The sequence below is a fragment of the Myodes glareolus genome, chromosome 8 (genome assembly GCF_982192425.1).
Source record: "Myodes glareolus chromosome 8, mMyoGla1.1, whole genome shotgun sequence".
NCBI lineage: Eukaryota > Metazoa > Chordata > Mammalia > Rodentia > Cricetidae > Myodes > Myodes glareolus.
The window spans coordinates 34,996,843-35,020,581 of NC_142033.1; the positions used below are offsets into that span (position 1 = coordinate 34,996,843).

Consider the following 23,739-nt stretch of genomic DNA (forward strand, 5'->3'; position numbering starts at 1 on the left):
ATTCACCAGAGAAAGATGACAGCAACAAATAAAAGGCACAGCAGAAGCAAATACACTTTGGGGTCTATGGTCGTGGGCCTTGCCTATCCAAGATTCGCTCGGCGGGAATTTGGCTCTTGGTGAACTGACACCCTGAAGTCAACTGCCGCCTGCCTCTCCTCTGACAGGGCCACCTGCATCACCTTTGTTTCTTTCTTAGTTGCTTTCTCATCCTGTGTTTTGAAAATAACCGACGGCCTACATATTCAGCCAATTTTATTTTAATATAAATTAGCCAGACTCATGGTTTGAAAATTGGACTGGATTTGATCAAATTCTTAGGTTAATGTAATTTTCTGAATAGAAAAGTAAGTGAATTTTTGCAATGGAAATATGTCATAAAATAACTAAGAGAAAAGGAAGTTTAGCTTGGTGTTAAATTCTTAATATATTGTATTATTATTTACTAGAATAATGTTGATACTCTTGAATAATTTTATCCTTAGAGTGAAAAGAAACTTTGCTTTCTAAAGATTCTGCAAATGACTAGGACTAATGTACAATGTGTGGGGTTTCAAAAGCTCTTTGTATATTGTTTTCTCTCTAGTGTTGCCCTGGAAACTGTCTACCTTGTGATCAAAATTGTGGACGGATGTTAGGATGTAGAAACCACAAGTGTCCGTCTGTCTGCCACAGAGGTAAAATAGCACAGTAGATGTTATTTTCTGTTTGTTTTCTTAGTTCTTTAGAGTTAGTAGAGAACTTCCAGTTCACTTCCTTGTTTGGGCCTCCTAACACTCAGGAGAAGGTAATATAGTCACTAGACTACTAGTTTTGAACAAGGTAGTTAAAATTAAGTCCCTTAGGAAAATGCCTAGGGAGAGGTGTGGCAAAATCCAAACTCAAGTTTGGTGGTAAGTTGTATCCTCTTTGTGACACTACAGTGGCTTTTCTTAATCTCGTTTTTTTTTTTTAAAGGTATTCATTGATTTGGTTGTACTCTGAATTTTATATACTTTTATGGATTTTAGATGTAAAAGGGTTATCCTATCTATGCTAGTGGAGATTTTAGTCTCAGGATCCCTTATACTTTTTGAAACCCTGAAAGTTTTTGTTAATGTGTGAGTTTTATCCATTTATATTTGTTGTATTTGACATTAAAATAAAATATAACCACTGTAAGTGGTTTATTTAAAATTATTTTTTTTGTAAAATACACCCTTTATATTTTGATACAAATAGCATGGCTTTTAATTTTTGGTAAAGATTAGAAAAATTGGGAGGAATAGAGATATGAAAGAAATATATATGAAAGAAATACACAGACATAGGTTACAACTGGAAGGGTTTTCCAGTGTATACTGAATACTGAATACACATGTCCACATTTATTTTATATGCTTATATACCCCAATCCAAAAAGGGGGGAAGAAAGCAAAATACTGCTATAACATGACACAAAGGACAACCAGACAGTTATGTGTTTCAATACTTGAGACATCAAGCCACTATTTCCTGAGTTAAGCATTTTGATGTTTAGGGCAAGATAATGCAGCAAATATACCATAGACCAGTATCCTGTTGGCAGCCTCTCCCTGGTTCAAACCTCCTGTCTTAAAATGAAGGAGCAGGAATAGGCTTGAATTCTCTGACTTTTGGTCAAGGTAGAGCAGACCCATATCTATGAGTCATCTTAATATCCAAAACACCAAGTAACCACACCCTAGGTCAGGATATCTTGTTTGTAGCCACACCTTAAGTTAGACCTGTTGTCAGTAACTTTGAAAGGGCAAGAGTAGGCACAAACTCTCTGACATGTAGTCAAGACAGAATAGGCCCACATCTGTGGACCCTCAGATGAGAAATGAAATCTTAACCTAAATATAAATTTTTTTTATCACTGACAGACATATTTGATTTTGAAATTCTTCCTTTTAATAGTTTTTGATTTGTGACTCACACCAAGTCAGAATGTCTTTTGGCCATCGAATGATGAGCTTTAAATGTGTCATTTCCCTTATTATTTTTTTTAAATGGCTTATGATTTATTTGAAGAAATTAGGTAGCTCATTGGTTTCCCAGTCTGGATTTTGTAGATTGCCTCTCTAGTATATTTTAAAATATTTCTTTATCCTCTGCAATTTCCTATAAAATGTTTGGGCTAGATTTATGACATTTGTTGTTGTGACAATGCTTATTAGCTCCCAAAGAATCTTCCAGGTGCTTAAAATGATTATTTAGAAGATGGTCGTATCACTCTGAACATCGGTTTAACTCAGTTTGATACGTAGAATCATTATTTCATACTGTTTTCTTCAGAGAGAGAGAGCTGCTAGGCTGTGATAGACTGCAGCCTCTGACCAGCAGGGCCTCCCAGCACTCACTCATTAATAGCCAACCACTGGTCATAAGAGAAAAGTTGCCCTTCTTGAGGGAATTTATCCTTTGAATAGATGTAATGAAAATAAGCCAAAAGATTATTGTTAGTGTTAGATTCTGCGAAGACTTTGTTTGCTTGTTATGGTTTTGAATAAGTAGCATGTTAAATTTGTTACTTAGAACAGAACTTTCAGAAGCAAGGATGTTTCTAAAGGTTACTGAGGTACTGATATATGTAATGAAAGATATAAAATCATAAGTGTGTGGTGTTGTGAAGCTTGTGAATGTGATCATGTACTGGATCCAGACCATTAAACAGAGCTCGACCAGTATTTCTCAAAGCTTGTATCCTGAACTACTCTCCTGCTTTTGAACTGGCTGTCAGTTTTTTCTATTTCCTTTGTATGTGCGGAATCAAGCACTGAAGCACACAGCCTTTGCATATAGCTTATTTTGTTTGATGTGCTAAAAATAGTTCATATTACTGCTTTTCTTTTTTATTTTTCTCAAGACAGGTTTTTTTTTTTTTTGTTTTGTTTTTTTGTAGCTTTGGAACCTGTCCTGGAATTAGCTCTTATAGACCAGGCTGGCCTCAAACTCAGAGATTCACCTGCCTCTGCCTCCCTAATGCTGGGATTAAAGTTGTGTGCCACCACTGCCTGGCCGAACTGCTGCTTTCTAATGGCAGGGTATTGCATTGTGCATTGTACAAATGCATTAAGTTTATCGATTAACTGTTGATGTGCATCTTGGTAAGCCTGTCAGTGTCTTCTAAAGTATTGGATGTTTCCCTCAGGCAGTTGCTATCCATGCCCAGAAACTGTAGAAGTGAGGTGCAGCTGTGGTAAGGCCAAGGTGACAGTGCCCTGTGGCCGAGAGCGAACCACGAGGCCACCCAAGTGCAAAGAACTGTGCAGGTTGGTGAAACTCTCCACACCCCAACATCTGATGCCTTCACCTTTAAATTCTTACTGACTTTAGGTAGTATTCTAATTTTATTTTGTGTTAGTGTTTTCAAGCAATATTCATAGCATAGACTTTTTCTATGATTTTTGAAAGTACATAAATAATTGCACTTCAGATGTATTGTTGTCAAAAATAACTTAAAAATTTTCTGATTTAGTCGACCACCAACATGTCATCATACAAGTCAAGAAAAACATCGCTGTCACTTTGGCTCATGTCCACCATGTCATCAACCTTGCCAAAAAGTGTTAGAGAAATGTGGGCACTTGTGTCCTGCTTCATGTCATGATCAAGCATTAGTGAGGCAGACTGGCAAGGTAAGAACAGTGGTGAGGAGTTTCTGCTTGGCTGTGGGTTGTGTTTTCTTCACTGATTATTTAACAAGTAACCAGAAGGGTGTCTTATGAGCATTAAGCATTCTACTCGGATCTGGGGGTGAAGAAGACAAGACTTGGTCTTTTGTCTTAAGAAACTTGAAAAGGCTGGTGTATTGTTCAATGGTGGAGACCTCCCCAGTATCTCCAAGGTCCTGGGTTCATTCTCTAGTACTAGGAGGAAGATGGGAGGGCGTGACTAATAAATATTTGTAAATATAGTATGATAATTATGATATTTAGATTAATTAACCACTTTCCCTTCAAATATGGCTAGGGATATGTTTATTTGTTTGTTTATTTTTAAAGATATATTTATTTATTATGTATGCAATGTTAGAAGAGGGCATCGGATCTCATAAATGGTTGTGAGCCACCATGAGGTTGCTGGGAAATGAACTCAGGATAGCAATCAATGCTCTTAACCTCTGAACCATCTCTCCAGCCCTAATATAGATATTTATTAATTTACTTTTATTTATTCAGTATTTATTGAACCCCGGTTATATGTAGAGTTCTAGGTGATGAGGAACATAGGAGATTATCACATCTAGTTGGTGGATACTGGAGTTTAAATGTGCTCATTTTGCTTTTGGTTTCCAAGAGGTTAAGGAGACTATGCTGCCTCTGTTTTAGCTTCTAAACTGATAATCTGCCTTAATTTTTAATATTGAGTGTATGTGGAGAGGAATAATCTTCACAATGCAGATGGAATAGAATGTTTTCAACAAGCATGTTTTGTTGAGTAGTTGGATCTAGTTGCCTGTGGGAGCAAAAGATCCACAAGAACTATTTCCTTAGTTTGATAGGAAGGCTGCATGGGATCGCCCTTCTGACTTTACAGTGTATCGCATTTTACTCCTAGCATCAGCCTATAGGCCCCTGGGAGCAGCCAGCCGAGCCAGCATTTATTCAGACTGCATTGCCCTGTCCTCCGTGTCAAGTTCCTGTTCCTGTGTAAGAACCCGAATTTTAAGCTTTAAAAAAAAATGTTTCTGACATAGTATGAACTTCACCTTCTTCACTTTTTAAGTTTTATATTTCAGGTCTGATCTGCATACTATAGTCTCTTTGTTCTAGTTCATTCTTTCTTGTTTTTGGTTGCTATGACGCTAAGCTTCCTATGCATGTCTCTCTGTTTTCCTTGCGCTTGAGTGCACGATCCTTAGTTTCCATTGCAGCAACAGGTACCGACAGTTCTGAAAATATTTCCAGGAGGCTCATTATTTGTTACTTTTCCTGGTGATTCTCATGCTAAAATGCAATGTTTCTGAAAACAGCTAGGTTTAGATGTTAAACTTGAAGGCGAGTGTGCGAAGGAAGCATTGGGAATCCAAGCAAAGTTTCCTGGGTGGATCAGGGAATGGTAGAGATTGAGTTTTAAGGAGCTGAACCTGGTAGAATGGAGAGTCCTCTAATGTGTCATACTTTCAGCAGAGGCTGTGGTTTAGAGAAGAAAAGGAAACAGTTCTGAGGCGTAACAGGTATTAGAGAGGGGACTGTTAACAGCAACTTAAGGTTCCAGACCAGCAATTGGTATGGATTTTCAAAGATAGAATTCTGGTTTTTGCCCTTTCTAGAAGTCTCATTTTTCTTCTGCAACTTCTTTTCTGCTATTCATGGTACTTAATCCCTTTTACATGGTGCTGGATTCAGTTTAGTCGTATGTTAAGTTTTTGAACTGGTTGGAGAGATAGTTCAGTGATTAAGAGCAGTTCTGCTCTTTAAGAGGAACCAGACTTGGTTCCCAGGACCCACGTAGCTGCTTACAACAATAACTGTCTCTAACTTTACTTTTAAGGAATCTAATGTCTTCTGGTCTCTCTGGACACCAGGGACACACATGGTACACATGGATATCTGTGCAAAATAGCCACACACATAATAATTGAATAAATATTTTTTTAAAGTAAAGACTTTTAAAACTCCAAGTGTGGTAAATATGCCTGTAATCTGAGCATTCAAGAGTCTAAGGCAGGAAGATTATTATAAGTTTAAGGCCATCCTGGGCTATCTAGTGAATTGAGTTCTCGTGAGAGGTTGACAAAGTGAAGTCTTATATATTTTTTTAAAAAGAAAAAAAAGTCAAAAATCTCCATTAATTTTGCAGTATTAGTATTGAATATTAGCTTGTATTCTTATGGTGTCTTTTTTTTTCTTCCTGGTTTTATAATTGTAGAAGTACTAGATTCTCTGAAAAAGTTGGGAAATACGTCTCTTTAAAGATTAGTGTGAATTCTTCAAATGTTGGTTAGAACTGAAGCTTCTCATCCTGGGCTTTTCTGTGCTTGTTTTTGTCTGTTCCAGAGCTTCATACACAGTAGTTGGGAGTCAGAAGCCGTTTCATACTGGCCTTTTATTTTGCTTAACTTATACATTTAGGTTACACTTTATTTCTTTAATACTTTGATACCTCACTTCTTTTTATCACTGAATAACAACATTATTGTACTTCCTGGACATCCTATAGTCTTTTTTAATATAATATTTTATTTAATATGATATTAAATAATATATTATTTATTTAATATTTAATAATATAATATATTTATTTAATATAATATTAAATAATATAATATTTTATTCTTTGAGAATTTTATGCACAGTAGTTTGATGATATTCTCCTCCTATCCTTCTCCAGCCCTCACCAGATCCATCCCCACCTTCCCACCCACTCTCAACTTTGTGTGTCTTATTTTCTTTACTAACTCACTGGATCCAATTTATGTTGGCCACATACACATGGGTGATCTCACCCATTAACCTATAGTGAACATTTTGGTTGTTTTTAATAAAAAATAAAACTGCTACAGATGTTTATGTGCAAATATCTGTGTATGCATAACTTTTAACTCATTTGAATAAAAACTTAGGAGTGTAACCGCTGGATAGTATGGTGAGTTGATGTTTAGCTATTTAAAAAGCTCTCAGATTAGCTACCAACGTAGCATACCAGTTTGCGTTCTCAGCAGCGTTACCTGCTCTGCATCCTATTAGCATAGGGCATTGTCAGTATTTTAGCCATTTTCTTAGATTCATGGAGTACTGTCTGTTAATTTACAGCTTTCTAATGACTTGATGCCAGGCAACTTTTCACATGTCTGTTCAGCATCTGTCGGTCATTTTGATAAGATTTATTTTTGTTCAAGTCTTTTGCCCATTTTCTGATTGGGTTTTGCTTTCTGTCTGTTGTTAAGCACAAGAGTTCTTTGTATTGCTTACCAGATAAGTTTTCCAAATAGAGTTTACTCATCTGTCTCCTTTCTGTTGGGTTCTTAGCTACAGACATTTTTAGTTTAGTAAATTAGAACTCACCTGTTTCCTTTTATGGGTTGTGCTCTTGGTATTATGTCTAAAAAGTAGTTATGAAACCCAAGATTATTTAGGTCTTATCCTGTGTTTTGTATTTAGGTCTGCAATCCATTTTGAGTTGGTTGTCAAAGGTGTAATGTCTCTGTTTTAAAGTGGATATAAATTTGTTTCAACATTACCACTTGTTGAAAGGAATATTCATCCTGTAATTTGCCTTTTCTTTGTCATAGACCAACTGATTTTATTTGTATAGACCTAATTTTGGACTCTTTGTTCTAGTTCACTAATTTGTCTTTCTGTTTTTTTCATCACTACCACATAGTCTGAACAATCTACCTTTGTAGTAAGTCTCATACCTGTCAGTGGATGTTAACTCTTTAGCTTTGTTCTTCATCAAGTTTGTGTTGACTGTTTCATGTCTGCTGATTTTTTTCATGCGGACTTAAGATTAGATATTAGGATTTTGTTATTTTGTTTTGATTTTTGAGCCAGACTACCATGCAACACAGGCTGGGCTTGACCTTGCTTTGTAGGAAGTCACTGTAGAGTTCGTACTGGCCTTAAACTCCTCATACTCTTTAAGTCTGAACACTGGAGTTACAGTGGTATACTACCTCGATTGACTTTGGGTGAGGTCTTGGAATTGTGTTGAATATAGATAAAGTTGAGAAAAAATTTTACCCTAAAATTGAAGTATTTACCTTCCTGTTTTTAAGCATGGAATCCTAATTTAAACTGTTTTCTCCTCAGCATTTTGTAGTGTTTTTTTTTAACCGTGTTGTTCAGCTATAGTTATATTTTTTTTGTTTTTGTTTGTGCCAGTGAAAAATAAGTGTCATGTCCCAGTTGCTCACTGCTAGTCTTTTGCAAAGAATGAGCCTGCGTAAATCAACTTTACACTCTGCTGCTACTGTAATTGCTTATTTCCAAGTTGTTTGTTTGTTTACAACTTAATAAAAGCTAGTGTAGTAAGCATATTTGTTCAGACACCCTGGTGGTGGTGCATGCGTTAATTCATCAGCACTTGGGAGGCAGAGGTAGACAGAGCTCAGTGAGTTCAAAGCCAACCTGGTTACAGGACAGCTAGGACTGTTTCACAGAGAAACCTTTCTTGAAAAACAAACAAACAAATAAAAAAAAAAAACCAAAAAGCAAAAAAGAATCTCAAATGTTTTCATTTTATTTTTTTCTTACAGGGAATGTCTGGGGAAGCATGAGGTGAGTTATAGGTGTAATCTTTAAGTTTAGTTTGTAGTCTTTATCACTTTGCCCTGGAGTTGTTAGAAATAATTTACTGTCTTGGGCTTATACAGACTGCCTAGGATTAGTCATTTAAGCTGTATACTCTGCCTTATGTGGGAATTAGCCTCTGTGTGTTCAACTTTCCTCTCATTAATAGATGCTTAGAGGAATGTCTTGATATGTGCTTAGTTTTGATATAAATAATTATTAGTGGAAAAATGTTAGACCACTGTGAAAATTGATCTCAGATCAGTCACTTTGGAAATACAAGACCAGAAAGTTTTGTGTAGACATGTGTGTTGTGCTAGTTGGCTATTTCTTATATTTATTTTTAAGGTGAGTCCTCTACCATGCCATGCTGTAGGACCCTATTCTTGCAAGAGACTTTGTGGAAGAATGTTGCACTGTCAAAATCATACATGTATGAAAGAATGCCACAAAGTGACTGAAGTTGATGGCTCTACTGTCAAAAATAAGGTAACGTTCTTAGGATGGAAGCACGCATAATGACTGTATCCTTGATACCCCAAATATGTTATCTACCTTCCTTTCCTTTCCTCCCTCCCCCCCTCCCCCCTCTTTCTTTCTTTCTTTTTTTCCCCCTTTGGAGAGAACATTCTCATGGGCCTAGAACTGGAACTCACAAATAGGCCAGACTGGCCACCTGGAGGATGCCCAGGGGTCTGCCTGTGTCTGCTTTTCCAGTGGTGATATTCCAAAAATGGTTTACTGTGCTCAGCTTTTTATGTGGGTTCTAGGGATTGAACTCGAGGCAATCCCAGTCTATATCGTGAGTTCTAGACTAGCCACAGCTACATAGTGAGACCTTAAAAACAAACAAAAAGAAACATTATTTGTAAAAGAATATTTTTTTTATCATTTGATATGTTGTTTTAAAATTCTAAATACCAAAATGGCTTAGACTTTTTTGAAAAAGGATTTATTTTTTAGTTATGCATATGTGTATATGTTTCTGTGTGTAGAAATGCGCATAAGTGTATAGATGCCCACCAAATCCGAAAGTGTTGGATCCACTGGATCTTGGATTACACATGCTTGTGAGCTTCCTAATGTGGTGCTGGAAGCTGAACTGGTCCTCTGGAAGAGCAGGAAGTGCTTGTACTGACTGAGCTGCCTTTCTAGCCCCTGACCACTTAGAAATCCTTGATAAATTGTTATAATTGTGACTTCATTTAGGATGTCATTAAAAATTCTTAACCTTTAAGTCTTAGTGTCTATATCTGTAGCTGTTTTGTACATTATTTCATATAGAATGTTTGAAATAATATACTACAGTTAAAATCTTTAATCTTTGGTAGACTCTAGCCCTAGTTATGTAACTAATTGATTATAGCAGAGGGAAGTGCATTGTTAAGCTTGAGGTACACTTTTGAGTATAACTTAATTTTATACGTTGTTAACAATATATTATTTCTGTAGTTCAGTGATAATTGTGTTTGTTGGGTTAGAATGTACTGATAATGTTTTATTTGATGTTTCTTCTTTTAATGGTTATTTCTAGGAAGTAATGTACAGTTTTAGTAGGGATACTCTGTGTGGTTAGAGTAATTATAAAGGTGAGGTGGATTGACATAAAGTTCATAGGCATAAGAATCTGAACGGTACTGGTCCTATTGACAATCTTGTTATTTTTATCTTGGTTGATTTTTAAGATTAAGAACAGGTACCATTTAATTAATTAGTTAATTAATTAAAAGAGTTTCTCTTTTTTTTTCTTGTACATTCTATTTATTTGTACATATGTATCTGCAGAAGCCAGGAGTCAACATCAGACATCCTTTTCAGTCAGTCTTCACATTGGTTTTGGTTCTGGTTTTATTGAGACAGGTTTCTCTGTGTAGCTTTGGTGCCTGTCCTGGACCTAGCTGTTGTAGACCAGACTGGCCTCGAACTCACAGAGATCTGCCTACCTCTGCCTCCCAAGTGCTGAAATTAAAAGCTTGTGCCGCTACCCCCGCCTGGTCAAATCTTTTGAGACAGGGTATCTCACTGAACCTGGAACTTTTCAGTTGGCTAGAGCAACTGATTAGCAGGGCCCAGGGCTGCTCCTGTCCCTGCCTCCCCAGTGTGGTTGATAGAGATACACACCTCCATACCTGACTTTTACATGAGTGCTGGGGATTATTCAGCAAGCTCTGTACCTGCTGAGCAATCTCTCAAGCCCTATTATCTGAGGCTGAACTACTTTGTTTTAGTGGGGTCATCTACCATTTGTAACCTTAATATGGAAATGTTATAGATATTTTGGTGATTTATTTCTTTGTAATTTTTAGGCTGGCCCAGAATGCCTTCAGTGTGAAGAAGGGTGCTCTAAGCCACGGCCTCTGGGTTGTCCTCACCCGTGTGTTTTGCCCTGTCACCCTGGAAAATGCCCTCCTTGTGTTCAGATGCTCAGATTAAAATGTCACTGCAAGATCACAAGCCTCTATGTGGAATGTAGGTAAGTAGACAGAATACTCCGTTTAGCAAAGATTATCACTGACGTCTCCGGAAGAATCTTGTAGAATACTTAGAAAACATTGTGTGTGGCCGAGACTCTGTCTGGTGACTGAACTTTCAGCGGGGACCTGAAAGGAGAAGCTGCAGCCTCACCTCCAGTGCCTTGCTCTGATGTCAACCAGCCAAGTTCTGCTTCATTCTGTTTGGGGGTTTGTAGAAGATTTGGCTAGGAAAAAGTTGTATCACTGCTTTCACATGTTTAGATTATGGTAGAACATATAAGTGATGGTGTAAACCTAGAAATGTTTTGGATAGAAATTTGCCTTGTTGATAGCTACTTAGGTATGTTTTTTGATTTGTATTTTTAAAAGGTAGATCTTTATTATTAAAAAAAATCTTATAACATTTATCATAGTAGTATTTGCTTTGTCTTTTTTTCTTACCTAAAACTATGTACATTGTGTAGAGGGGGGAAAATTGCCATTGTCATCTTGATAGATCTAACATAATTTACTATGTGTGGTTGCCACTTTTACTTTAGACTTCTGAAAAATCAGGCTTGTGAGAGTGCCTTCCAACTAGCTTCCGACTCTCACAGACATGTTCCCATCTGTTTTTCAGCATTTTCCAACTTTTTGGTACAATGACAGCTCATGGCTAATTTTGAACTCTTACCTTGCTTTGAAATCACTTGCTGGATATGTTTTTCAAGTTTATTTTTGTAATAGTTTTTCAAAGTAGTTGCATATAAATTTTAGAAATCCATCTAATTTTCTTGAGTGTTTTTCTTTCAGAATTTTATTGTGTGTGTATGCGTGCTCTCTCTCTCTCTCTCTCTCTCTCTCTCTCTCTCTCTCTCTCACTCTCTCTCTCTCTCTCACACACACACACACACACACACACACACACTTTTGCATGTGCACACCTTTGCATGCCATGGCACATGTGGCGGTCAGAAGACAACTCTCTGGAGTCATTTCTCTCCTCTCCCTTTAAGAGGGATCTGCAGATTGAACTAGAGCATCAGGCTTGTGTGGCACATGCCTCTGCCACATGTGCTGAGTCATCTCCTCAGCCCCCATGGTACCCTAGCATAATTGTTATGGACATAATTTAAATATTCTATGGGAAAATGAATTATGATGCTTTTATAGGTATGCTTGAAATCATGAATGCTTAGAAAATGTACAAAAAATGGACTTTGGTTTAAATGTCATAAAAATTTTTCCTATATTTAGAAAAATAACCACAGCTGATATAAATGAAAAGAACCTCCTCAGTTGTTGCCAAAACCAGTGCCCCAAGGAGGTAAGTTGTAGTTGGTTTTTTAAGTTTAATGTTCTTGGACATTGCTCCCTCTGGTTTTCTCCTTGTTGACTGCCTCAGTTCAGTTCCTGCTGGACCCACTAGAAATGTGCTGTATGAAAACGGTTAGGATGGATGCACATCTCTGTTGACTTAGGCTGTCTTAGTTAGGGTTTCTGTTGCTGTGACTACCATCACTCCTATACAGGAAAGCATTTAATTGTGATGACTCTCTTATATACTTCAGAGGTTCAGTCTGTGTTCATCATGTGTACATGCGGTGTGCAGGCAGACATGGTGCTGGAGAAATAGCCAAGAGTCCTCTATCTCACAGGCATCAGGGAGAAGTCTGAGACACTGGGTGGTATCTTGAGCATATATGAGACCTCAAAGCCCACCCCCACCGTGACACACTTCCTTCAGCAAGGCCACACCTCCCAGTACTGTCACTCCCTCTGGGGCCCATTTTCTTTTAAACCACCAAAGGGGTTTACGGGCCTAGTACAAGAAGTGACTTATTTTTGTTTTTAGGGAACAGTTTTAAAGCCAGCTTATACATTTTACTGTAGAAAGTATTGACTAAGTGCTTACTGTCTAAAATAGGACTACAGATTAAAACTGTGAGCCAGAAACAGTAGATTATTAAAAACAAAAACAAGGTGCATGTGTACACGTATATATTTGATTTTAAAAAGGGAACTATCATATAGGTTCAGTAGGATATAAACAGGGAACTATCACGTGGTCCAGTAGGATATAAACAGGGAACAAGAAACACTGAAGGGACATGAAGGAGTGATGTAGGTGATGAACATGGGTTCTGAGTGAGGAGAATATGAAGCTAATTAATTGTTTTTCTAGTTCCAATCCTGTCCTGAAATTTTTGTTTTGGCAGTGGATAAACCCATAGAATATATTCAACACTGAAGGTGTAAAATTTAATGTAAAGTCTCACAGCTTCCATTTCGAATGCTAATTTTGTTTATAAGTCCATTAAGTTGTATAGACTTGGGGTATGGTTAATTTAGGTGTATGATTTTTTTTATTTACAGGTTTTAAATATAATAACATTTTAAAAATGAAATGTTACATATGTGTACATAGCATATATATTTAATACAGCTAGGAAGTCAATATTTTATAATTCCACTCTCAAAAAGAAAGCATTGTTGGTATCTCCAAAGTCTGTCCATGTCTTGTCCTGAATGCGTTTGTTAGGCATTTTTTTCTATTCTAAATGTTACCACCACTTACTGTAAATTTTTTATTGGGCAGGGGTGCTTGTGTGGAAGACAGAGACAGCTCTGTGGTGTTGGTCTCCTCCACCTGTACGTAGGCTGGGATTTCAAACTCATTGTCAGGCTTGCTCAGCAAGTCTGAGCAGTTTGATCCGCTGAGCCATTCACTGGCCTTTTATTTATAGGTCTTGCTGCAGGTATGTGCAGCTACAGAAACACGACTTAGTATTTTAAAAGCGTATGCTTTTGGGATTTGTTTGTACATTTTGTCCCTTTATTCTGTCATAGGTGTGCTCTATAGTTTTTGAATAAATATTTGGGTTATTTCTAGCTTGGGTTGTTACCAAAAACACTTGTGCTGACTAGTCTTACGTGAACTTGACACACAAGGCTGAGTTATCTGAAAGGAGGGAACCTCACTTGAGAAAATGCCTCCATGAGTTCCAGCTGTAGGGGATTTTCTTAATTAGTGATTGATGGGGGAAAGGCCCTGTCCATCATACGTTGTACCATCTCTGGGCTGGTGGGCCTGGGGTTCTTCTATAAGAAAGCAAGCCAAGTAAGCCAGGAGAAGCAAGTCAGTAAGCAGCACCCCTCCATGGCCTCTCCATCAGCTTGTGCCTCCAGGTTCCTGCACTTTTTGAGTTCTTTTCCTAACTCCCTTGGGTGATGAATAGCAGTATGTAAGTGTACGCCAAATTAATCCTCTCCTCTCCAACTTGCTTTTTGGTCATTGCGTTTGTTGCAGCAATAGAAACCCTAACTAAGACAACACTGCTATGGACACATGCTGCTTTGTGTATGCATAGGTTCCTATAGGCACATAGAAGTGGTACAGTTCCTTGCCCACAGAGAACATTTGTTTAATTTCAACCTTAATAAATCATATTGAATTGATTTCTAAAATGATTTTATGTACCAATTTATTGACAATGAATTTTCCAATTATGGAAAATTATCACATTTTCATACTTTGTGAAAGTTTCTATTGTTACCCATTTTTGCTAATACTTACATTACCAATTTTTTAAAAAATTGTTTTTTTATGTGTATCTTACAATTTTACTCCTGATCAGTAGCGCGTGAATGTCGTCAGGATTGTGGCATCCCTTTTTGCCTTTGGGTGCTTGGACATACCAGCACCGCTGGTTCTAGTGAACAAGTTTCACTTCTAGTTGCAAGCTACAGAGCTAGTTTTGAGTAACTTATAAAAAGAGTGAAGTTGGGGGCATATCTTAGGGAGGACATTGGGTGTTGGCATACAGAGTCTGAAGGAAATGCCTTATAGCCAAGCATTCAGCTGGTCAGGATCTGTGTCTACAGAGAGACATCAATCCTGCCTTGTCTCCTTGACTACTTCACCTTGGGTCTAGACACTTACCTTGTCTTATATCTACAGACATAAGGCAGGAAGCTGGAATAGCATATGTAGCCATGGCTATGATACCAACTCTTGAAGTGTAGATTAAGAATATTAAAAATTTCTAATAAGATAATTTATTTAAACAGTTGTAAAAGAAATAGGAAACTGGGTAGGCCCCTAGTTCATGAGTTCTATCAGTTCTTACGGGTTGTGGGGGGGGGGGAGCAAGAGCAGCGAAGACTGATTGTTAGATGAGATGGCAAGGTCAAATGATGGATTTGAGGAAGACATGTGTAATTAGGGCTCAGAAGACCAGAAAGAGGCCTGCATGCTAGCAGTGGCGTTCTGGAAAGTGTGAGGACTTTTAGTATCAGGAAGGCGTGACATAGCACCAAAGCTTTCCACCCTTTCATCAGCCTCCAGTGCATTGGAGGAGTAGAGCAGTGACGAGTGAGGGCCTCACTGGAGTCATGGCTCCTTCAGTGGTTTTGTATCCCTTTATTTATTTATTTATTTATTTATTTATTTATTTATTTGTTAGACTTGTTTATTCAAGTATCCGAAAACACTCTTTCCACTTCCTCCCCTCCTCCCAATACCCTCCTGCTCTCCTCACCACCACACCCCCCCCCCCCCCCCCCCCCCCCCCCCCCCCCCCCGCGCTCCCTCTCCTCCTCCCTCACCATTCCCCAGAGCAGTCAGGGTTTCCTGCCCTGTGGGAAATCCAGGTTCCTCCCCCCTCCCTCCAGGTCCAGGAAGGTGAGCATCCAGACAGGCCAGGATCCCAAAAAGCCAGTCCATGCAGACAAAACAAGACCCAGTGCCATTGTCAATGGCTTCTCAGTCTTCATTTGGACCTTGGGGGCTCAGTCAGCCCCCATGTCAACCACATTCAGAGAGTCCGGTTTGATCTCATGCTCGTTCAGTCCCAGTCCAGCTGGCCTTGGTGAGCTGTCATTCAATCAGTCCCCTTGTATCAGTGGGTGAACGCACCCTTCGCAGTCCTGACTTCCAGTGCTCCAATGTGGGTCTCCGTCTCTATCTCCTTCCATCGTCAGATGAAGGTCCCCTCTGATTTTGCTTTCCTTGCTCACGATCTCCCTCCCTCTGCTTCTCATTTGGGCCTAGGGAGTTAAGTCCAGTGTTCCAATATGTGTCTCTGTCTCTATCTCCATCCATCGCCATATGAAGGTTCTGTGGTGATATGCAAAATATTCATCAGTATGGTTATGGGCCAAGGCCAGATCAGGCACCCTCTCCTCTGCTGCCCAGAGTACAGTCTGGGGACCTCTCCTTGGGCCTGGGAACCCCTCCAGAATCAAGTCTCTTGCATACCCTAAAATGGCCAACATCAAATTGAATGGAGAGAAACTCAAAGCCTTTCCACTAAAATCAGGAACACGACAAGGCTGTCCACTCTCTCCATACCTCTTCAATATAGTGCTTGAAGTTCTAGCAATAGCAATAAGACAACATAAGGAGATCAAGGGGATTCGAATTATAAAGGATGAAGTTAAACTTTCGTTATTTGCTGACGATATGATAGTGTATATCAGCAACCCCAAAAACTCTACCAAAGAACTCCTACAGCTTCTAAACACCTTTAGTAATGTGGCAGGATACAAGATCAACTTCAAAAAATCAGTGTCCCTCCTATACACAAAGGATAAAGAAGCAAAGAGAGAAATCAGAGAAACATCACCTTTCACGATAGCCACAAATAGCATAAAATATCTTGGGGTTACTCTAACCAAGGAAGTGAAAGACCTATTTGACAAGAACTTTAAGTCTTTGAAGAAAGAAATTGAGGAGGATACCAGAAAATTGTATTTCTTTATTTCCTTTGACCTTGAGAATCGTGGAGTTCAAACTGAAGTGCAAGATTTGAGTAGAGGAGAATGTTTCACGTGAAGGCTTTCAGGATAGAGAGATAGCAAATAATTAAATATAATTAAACACCGTGGCACTGAGTTGTCTTGACGACCTAAATAACACGTATTAAAGTAGTGTTAAGGGTAAACAGATTGAAAGGCTGAGCAATTGTGACAGTGACAAGAATCCTTCCTCATGTTTCAACAATGTAAGGAAGAGGCAGTACTCCTGGGCTCTCTGTGTTCACTTAGCAGTCCACGTTAGCCTGCGCCTGACCTCTGTCACTCATGGCTTCCATTGTTGCCCCAGGGCTCCTCGTTTCCGGGACTCTGAGAAGGGACGTGCTTTAAGGCACACAGCACTTACGCTTGCTTACCTTTATTGGCTTAGTCACCTGGCTATAGGGTAACAGTGACATTTACACTTGAAGTGGAGATTGAGAATATTAAAATTTTCTAATAAAAATAGTTTGTATACAGGGAGGGGAGCAGAGAAAAATGTAGAGCTCAATAAAGAAATAATTTGTATAAATAATTATAATAGTCTGTCTAAAAAAAGTTGAAGGATCAGTTCATTAATTATTCAGGGTTAATTGACACTATGTGTGACACTCTTAAAATAGCCGTTAGGGAAAAAGGAAAGGTAGAGTATGAGCAAAATGTAAATGACCAGTGTTTTTTTTTTTTTTAAACTTTAGCTTCCTTGTGGCCATAGATGCAAAGAGATGTGTCATCCTGGTGAATGCCCCTTTAATTGTAACCAGAAGGTAAAACTTAGATGCCCTTGTAAAAGAATAAAACGGGTAGGTATTTTAAATGATAGAATTCCTGTTTGCTTTGGTTTGTGTGTTGATAATTCTTTGGCTGTAATTTTAAGGTTTTAGTTTTTAGAATCTTTTCATTATATATAAACTAAGCCAATTTATTTTTGTAAGTGCTCGTCTAAAAATCAGCATTCACAGTCAAATTTTTGTAACTTAGAGAAATGAAAGATGGCTTTCTCTTGGCTCAAGCTCGGTGCCCTTTGTTGGCATATCACTGCTGCGCTCCGAACTGAAGTGTGAGCAAGGGGCTGTGAGAGTGATGGGGTGGGCTCCTGGGGTAGGAAATGGTCTGGAGTTAGGTTTGTTGTCCTTTTTATATGAAGCTTTTATTTGCTGTCAGTATTCTCCTTGAAAATAGTTCCTTGAAAAAACTTTATAGCCATAAAGTAAGCCTCATTAAATAATACTCAAACCTGGAAAAAAGTAATTGTAGGATAAAATATTTTTTAAAGTTTATTTTTTATTTATTATGTATACAGGAGTCTTTCTGTATGTACATCTGCGGGCTAGAAGAGGGTACTATATCTCCTTACAGATGGTTGTGAGCCACCATGTGGTTACTGGGAATTGAACTCAGGACTTTTGGAAGAACAGCCAGTGCTCTTAACCTCTGAGCCATCTCTCCAGCCTTGGATAAAAGATAATGATGGAAGAATAAGCACGTGAAAACTTAGTGACCAGAAAGATCATCCTATAAGAATTAAGGCTGGGTAGTGGTGGTGCACACCTTTAATCCTAGCACTCGGGAGGCAAATGGAGGAGGATCTCTGAGTTTGAGGCCAGCCAGCCAGAGTTCCAAGCCAGCCAAAAAACCCGCAGGGTTAAAAAAAAAAAAAACAGTTAAGAAAAACAATTTTTTTACTCAGTTTTCAGTTGACCTCAAACAGGTAGAGGGGACTCCTTAAACACTTTCTTTGATTTGCCATGCTGCAGTTATAGCTGTATCATGTTATACTGTATTCTCATGATCCTTTCTTTAAGCTAGTTGGTTTCTCTTTGCATTAATTCTTTATTCTTCCATGCAACAGACACTTGTTGAGTTTCTTCTGTGTGGCTCTTGGATTTCCTTAGTTTTCATAAATTTTCACTATACTTTCTTATAGTAGATAAATTCACATTTAAATTTGTATTTAGTTTGTATTTAAATTAACCCCATTTACAAGAAAATATTTGCCAAACTATTTTTAATCTGGATGTGTCTTCAGTTTTCTGAAATCTCAGGTTTTGCCCAAATGTAGTTTCCTACTCAGTACTTAGAAGTGAAGGATTTTCATAGGAACTTGAAAATGTTAATAGTTGAAAGAAATCTCTATAATTCTTCAGGAAAGCTCCAGACTGTTTTTCGCTAGCAGCACTAAATGTGAGTATATTACCGAGGTAGATGGAGCATGATAGAGTTTTGGCGCACTGTGCATACTCACACAAGTGTGTGGTCAACATAGGTGGTTGCGAACGCTCTACCAGATAGCAGACAGCCAGAGCCTTTCCTTGTCTCCAACAGAGAGCTCTGTTGGGGAGTACTGCTTTAGAACATTTCCTAGATGCTTTGGAAGAATAACAAGAATCAATATATAAAGGATAAAATATTAAGTATACAGGATAAAAATAAAATTCAGCTGAGTTGATAGAGGCATATAGTAAATTATTAAGTTTATTATTTTAATTTTATAGTTTTAATTATCTTAATTAAATGAAGTAGGGGAATCCCTTTGTTTTGGTTCAGAGTATATTGCTCTTTCAGGGTACCTCATGGCAGATTCCACACGCATCCTGTAACTTCAGCTCCAGGCACACGTTGTGGTGTCTGAGTACTGCATTCATGTGCACCTACCCCCAGCCAGAAAAAGATAAAAAATAAAGGAGTATGCATGAAGCATATTTATAACCTTCAGCTGTTAGGTGAGCTTTGCTGACATATAGTTGTGATTTGAAAGAAAAATTGACTAAATTTTCAATTTTTATTACTTGTAGGAATTGCCATGCAATAAAATACGTGAAAGTCAGGTTTCAGTGGAATGTGATGCAACATGCAAGGAAATGAAGCGGAAAGCGTCTGAGGTGTTGTCTCGTTAGATTTATTCCTAGTGCACTAATGGCCTTTTCTCTGCGATTACCCAGTTCTTTATATTAGTAAAACCACTGTGCTTAAATTAAGAAGACTCCTTGTATAGGCTTATTTTGGACCAGAGGTAGTTTTATTGCTTGCTGTGTATCTAAACTTTTTGTCTTTTGTATTCGTTTGTGTGCTTGCTCTGGCCCATAGCCATTTTTTATAATGATACTGTTAGCCTCCTGAAAAATTGGCTAAAGTAATGCAAACGTAAGATTTGGGGATGGTTTGCAGTTTGAGATGTCTTTAGTGTTGATTCTGCCAACCAGCCAGTCCACAAATGATTGGTTTCCTTAATTCAAAGTCTTGTCTTCCAGACAAGCATGTGAGAGAAATGATCAGTTTCTTTTTCATATTTATTTATTTATTATGTATACAATATTCTGTCTGTGTGTCTGCCTGCAGGCCAGAAGAGGGCATCAGACCCCATTACAGATGGCTGTGAGCCACCATGTGGTTGCTGGGAATTGAACTCAGGACCTTTGGAAGAGCAGCCAGTGCTCTTAACCTCTGAGCCATCTCTCCAGCCCTCAGTTTCTACTCTAGGAAAGTGTTGTATTAATAATTGATTCTTAATATGGTAACTTAAGGAAAAGTTAAAGTGTTTTAATTTCAGAGTCTTAATGATTTGCATTGTGATCTAATCTCATAAAGCTGATAAGAGGGAATGTTTATTTAAATTATAATAAAAACATAAATTATATTCACTACCCTGAATCTATTAGATGGAATGGAACTTGATCAAAACTTCTCAGTGTAATGTTTACATTTCTTTATAGGCTTTCCAGTGTAAGGCTACCAAAAGTTGCTTTAGATCTGTAGAGCCTGGGTGGGAAGATGCCAGACTGCTACAAAGAATTTGATACCTAGTTGTTTATTTTACTTTTAAATGTAAATAGATTAAAGAAGCAGAAGCCAACGCTGCCCTGGAAGAAGAAAAACGAAGACAGCAGGTACCTCAGTGCCGGGCAGGCTGTCTCTTCTGTAGTTGTTCAGCATGCAGCGTGGCGGCTAGAGTCACCAAATGCATCCCAGCATTGAGTTTGTTCTGTGTATCAAAATTCACTTGAAATATTCTGGTTTGTTTTGTTGACAAATGCCTTTTTATATTAAATGAAATTCACTGATAGATGGTCTTTAAGTGTAACTTATAGCTACAGTAGCAGGTGTGTTAGTGAGGATTTACATTTTCTTCAGTTAAACTATGTTGTGTAGATAGTAGATCTTTGCTTACTGGCCATCATTGTTTAGTCAGTTACTGTGCACTGTGGTGCATTCTATTCTCATAGTAACTTAGTGGTGCTTACGGAGGAAGAGCCAGCCTCTGACGACGACTGCCACTCCAGCTGTCTTCCTTTACAGTTGGGTTTCAGTTCTCCCTAAAACACTCACTTGCGTTAAAGCATGAAGCGGTTTTTTTTTTTTTTCCATTAAAGAAAAAGTATTTGATAAAGAATCTAGTTGAGGCAACTTTTTATTCCTTACTTGTTGGCTTTCTGTGATATAAGCCACTAATTCTTATTTCCTGCATTATAAAAAGGCTAATATTATATGTGGAGCATCTCTGCATTTTGAGTAAGGTGCTCTGGAGGTAAAAAGTGGAGTTAAATTAAGAAAGCCGTTGTCTACATTCTAGCATCCTTTGACTCAGTCAGTTGCATGTTTAATATCAAAGACAGGCTTGCAGTCTGAAGGAATCACTTCATTGGCACTGAGTTCTGTTTTTCACCTAACTAAACTCTAACATTTGTTGAATACAGTCAGCAGTCGATGAGAGGATCTTTGTTTCTGTTTAAATTAATATATTTATTGTACTGTTACTATCAACATTTCTCAAATTGTTTAATTTTGATTTCAATAGAAAGTTGCAATTCAGTATATTCTTTGAATTTAATACAAATGAAACTGTTTTGCTTTAGGCTGAACTGGAAGCTTTTGAAAACAGGCTGAAGGGTCGCCGGAAGAAGAACAGGAGAAGAGATGAAGTGGCAGAGGAGCTGTCTCTTTGGCAGAAATATAAGTCCTACCTCTTCCCGGTGTTCGGGGTCTTGGTGGCAGTGCTAGTTTGGTACATTGCCCATGGTGTGGATTAATGATTCTTTAAATCTTTTAATATACCTCAGACTAGAGTTAAGTAAATGTTCAGCTTAAGATATCAGAAAACGTGCTTTGTAGAACATGACACGTTCACATTTTTCTGTGTCCTTGTCTGGCTATGGTTAGGACAGGTACTTAGCTTTATCTGAATTCGTGACCAGAGGCAGTGAGGTACAATCTGAAGTCAGAGCAGAGAGCTTGGCTGGTGGCACCGTACTTCCTTAGTCTCTTTGTCTGATGGTTTCCATGTTCAGTCCTCTGTCCATTTTGTGACTTCAGATAAGACTGAGCCATCTGTGCAGCAACGGGAATATTTCTCTGGTCACTTACCGGGTACTTTTCTTGATCATGTAACTTTGTACTTTTTTAAAGAAGTGATTCTATAAAAGAATCTGAAATTCTATATAATTTCAGGCTTTATAATTAGATTCCAGATTAGTTTATCAGAGAGGAATTTTATTGGCCATTGAAGCAAATTTTACACCGTTTTCCTCAGAAAATAGAAAGAAATGCCCTACTAGGTTCCTTATAGGAGGCTGTTTTTTGTACAAGAAGCTTAACTGAAGTTGGCATGTTTTGTAAAACTTTTATGTATCTTTTGATGGTAATAATAAAGGAAAACTAAGATTTCTGAGCAATACGTGCTGAGCACAGGGTTGTGAGCTTTATGTACGGTTTCATTTCTGTTTGCTGCAATTCTGATATATTATAGTTGGGAACAATCAACTTTATAAAATTAAACTGATAGAGAAATAGTCAATAAGCCAGATTACATAATTTGTAAGTCATTTAAAGTAGTTTTGCTATTTAATTTTTGTATTATTGTTTTCATTAAAAATTTTCATACCAAATTTGTAATAAATAATATTTCTTATTTAGAATATGCAGGAGCTCCTAGTTTTAGGTTAGACAATTAGTATTGATGGCTAAAACTCTAGTGATAATGCAGAAAAAGAACAATAATATTAGTAATATTAGCAGTAATAGTTTACATTTTAAACATCACTCCAAAGGAAGATTGTAAAATCTACATAAGATAGGAAGCAGAGTAGACTCACAGAGAATGAGTGTGATTCCATGTGATAAGTGGTATTCAAGACAATAAATGGTGCTGGAGAGACGGCTCAAAGTTAAGAACACTGTTCTTCCAGAGGACTCAGGTTTGATTTCTAGCACCCATGTGGCAGCTCACAGTCAGCTTCTTTCTCCAGGTCGTGGGAATCTGATGCTCTTTTCCAACCTCCACAGGCACCAGGCACTCATGTGATATGCAGTAAAAACACATATACTACACATAAAACACCCAATAAATCTTTATAAACCAAATAAGACGAGAAATAGTATAGAAAATGATAGAAGGGTGGAAGGGGTCTAGTTCAGGTGAGAAAGTTCATCAGAGAGTTCAGTGTTTGAACTGTGACCCTGTCTGAAAACTGGAGGGAAAGTCTATGAGAAGGGAAAGCAGTAAATAAAGGCACTAAATTTGGAATTTGATTCATTTGGCACAGCTGAAGATCAGAAGGAAGGGCTGAGAAATGAGAATTTAAGTTAAATGTAAATTGAGAGGGGGCAGTACTCTATCTAGGCCAGTTCTGGTTGGGGGAAGACCATGCTAAGGATTTGGGTCTTATTCTAGTCGGAGTGGACAGCATTGAGCAGTTTTAAGCAAGGAAGAGACTTGTTTGGGTTTTTGCGGTTGCTGCTGTTGTGAGGAACAAAGACTGCAAGGGGTGATTTAGGGGTAGGATTTGGGGAGCAGAGGACAACTTGTTGGGCACGGGGTGGGGGGATTGTGATTTAGTTACCTGGGACTCAGTGACTGGGGTGAAGATGCTGCAGAAGTTCCTGTCTGCGAAGAATGCGGGGAAGGTGAGGAGGAAGTGGATACCTTAGGTCAAGGTGGAGTTACCTTTTGTCCACATTCCCAGGTAAAATGCTGTCCCATTGGTAATGGTGTGGGACGGCAAAAGGAGGAAAGAGAGTCACCCAGTAGTCGCCAGGAACTGCAGAGGTAAGACCGTTCACCCTTAAGTGTAAGCATCTCCAACACCTACCTAATGTTTGTATTTTCCTTGCTTTCCTGTCCACATCAGAGTGAGTGCTGGGAATCAAAGGGCAGTCACCACACCTGGCTGGAATCAAAGGCACGCCTCACCTGACTGAGTTCAGAGCTGTTAATGTTAAGGATTTTAATCACGGGAAAATCGTTTCTGGTCGGA

The 23,739-nt window shown here is 38.2% G+C and overlaps 1 protein-coding gene across 2 annotated transcripts in view; it reads left to right on the forward strand.

Annotated features, from left to right (window-relative positions):
- The window catches only part of Nfxl1 (nuclear transcription factor, X-box binding like 1), a 41,283-nt gene extending 19,123 nt beyond the window's left edge, over positions 1–22,160 (forward strand). For both annotated transcript variants that reach the window (XM_048414781.3, XM_048414783.3), the window contains exons 12-23: positions 587–677; positions 3,155–3,275; positions 3,482–3,641; positions 4,564–4,655; positions 8,207–8,228; positions 8,589–8,729; positions 10,547–10,713; positions 11,951–12,020; positions 17,188–17,292; positions 19,285–19,371; positions 20,323–20,376; positions 21,343–22,160. In XM_048414781.3, the coding sequence (XP_048270738.1) occupies positions 587–677; positions 3,155–3,275; positions 3,482–3,641; positions 4,564–4,655; positions 8,207–8,228; positions 8,589–8,729; positions 10,547–10,713; positions 11,951–12,020; positions 17,188–17,292; positions 19,285–19,371; positions 20,323–20,376; positions 21,343–21,516 (1,284 nt within the window). In that variant the 3' untranslated portion in view covers positions 21,517–22,160. The remainder of the gene's footprint in view (positions 1–586; positions 678–3,154; positions 3,276–3,481; positions 3,642–4,563; positions 4,656–8,206; positions 8,229–8,588; positions 8,730–10,546; positions 10,714–11,950; positions 12,021–17,187; positions 17,293–19,284; positions 19,372–20,322; positions 20,377–21,342) is intronic.
- Positions 22,161–23,739: the final 1,579 nt, after the last annotated feature.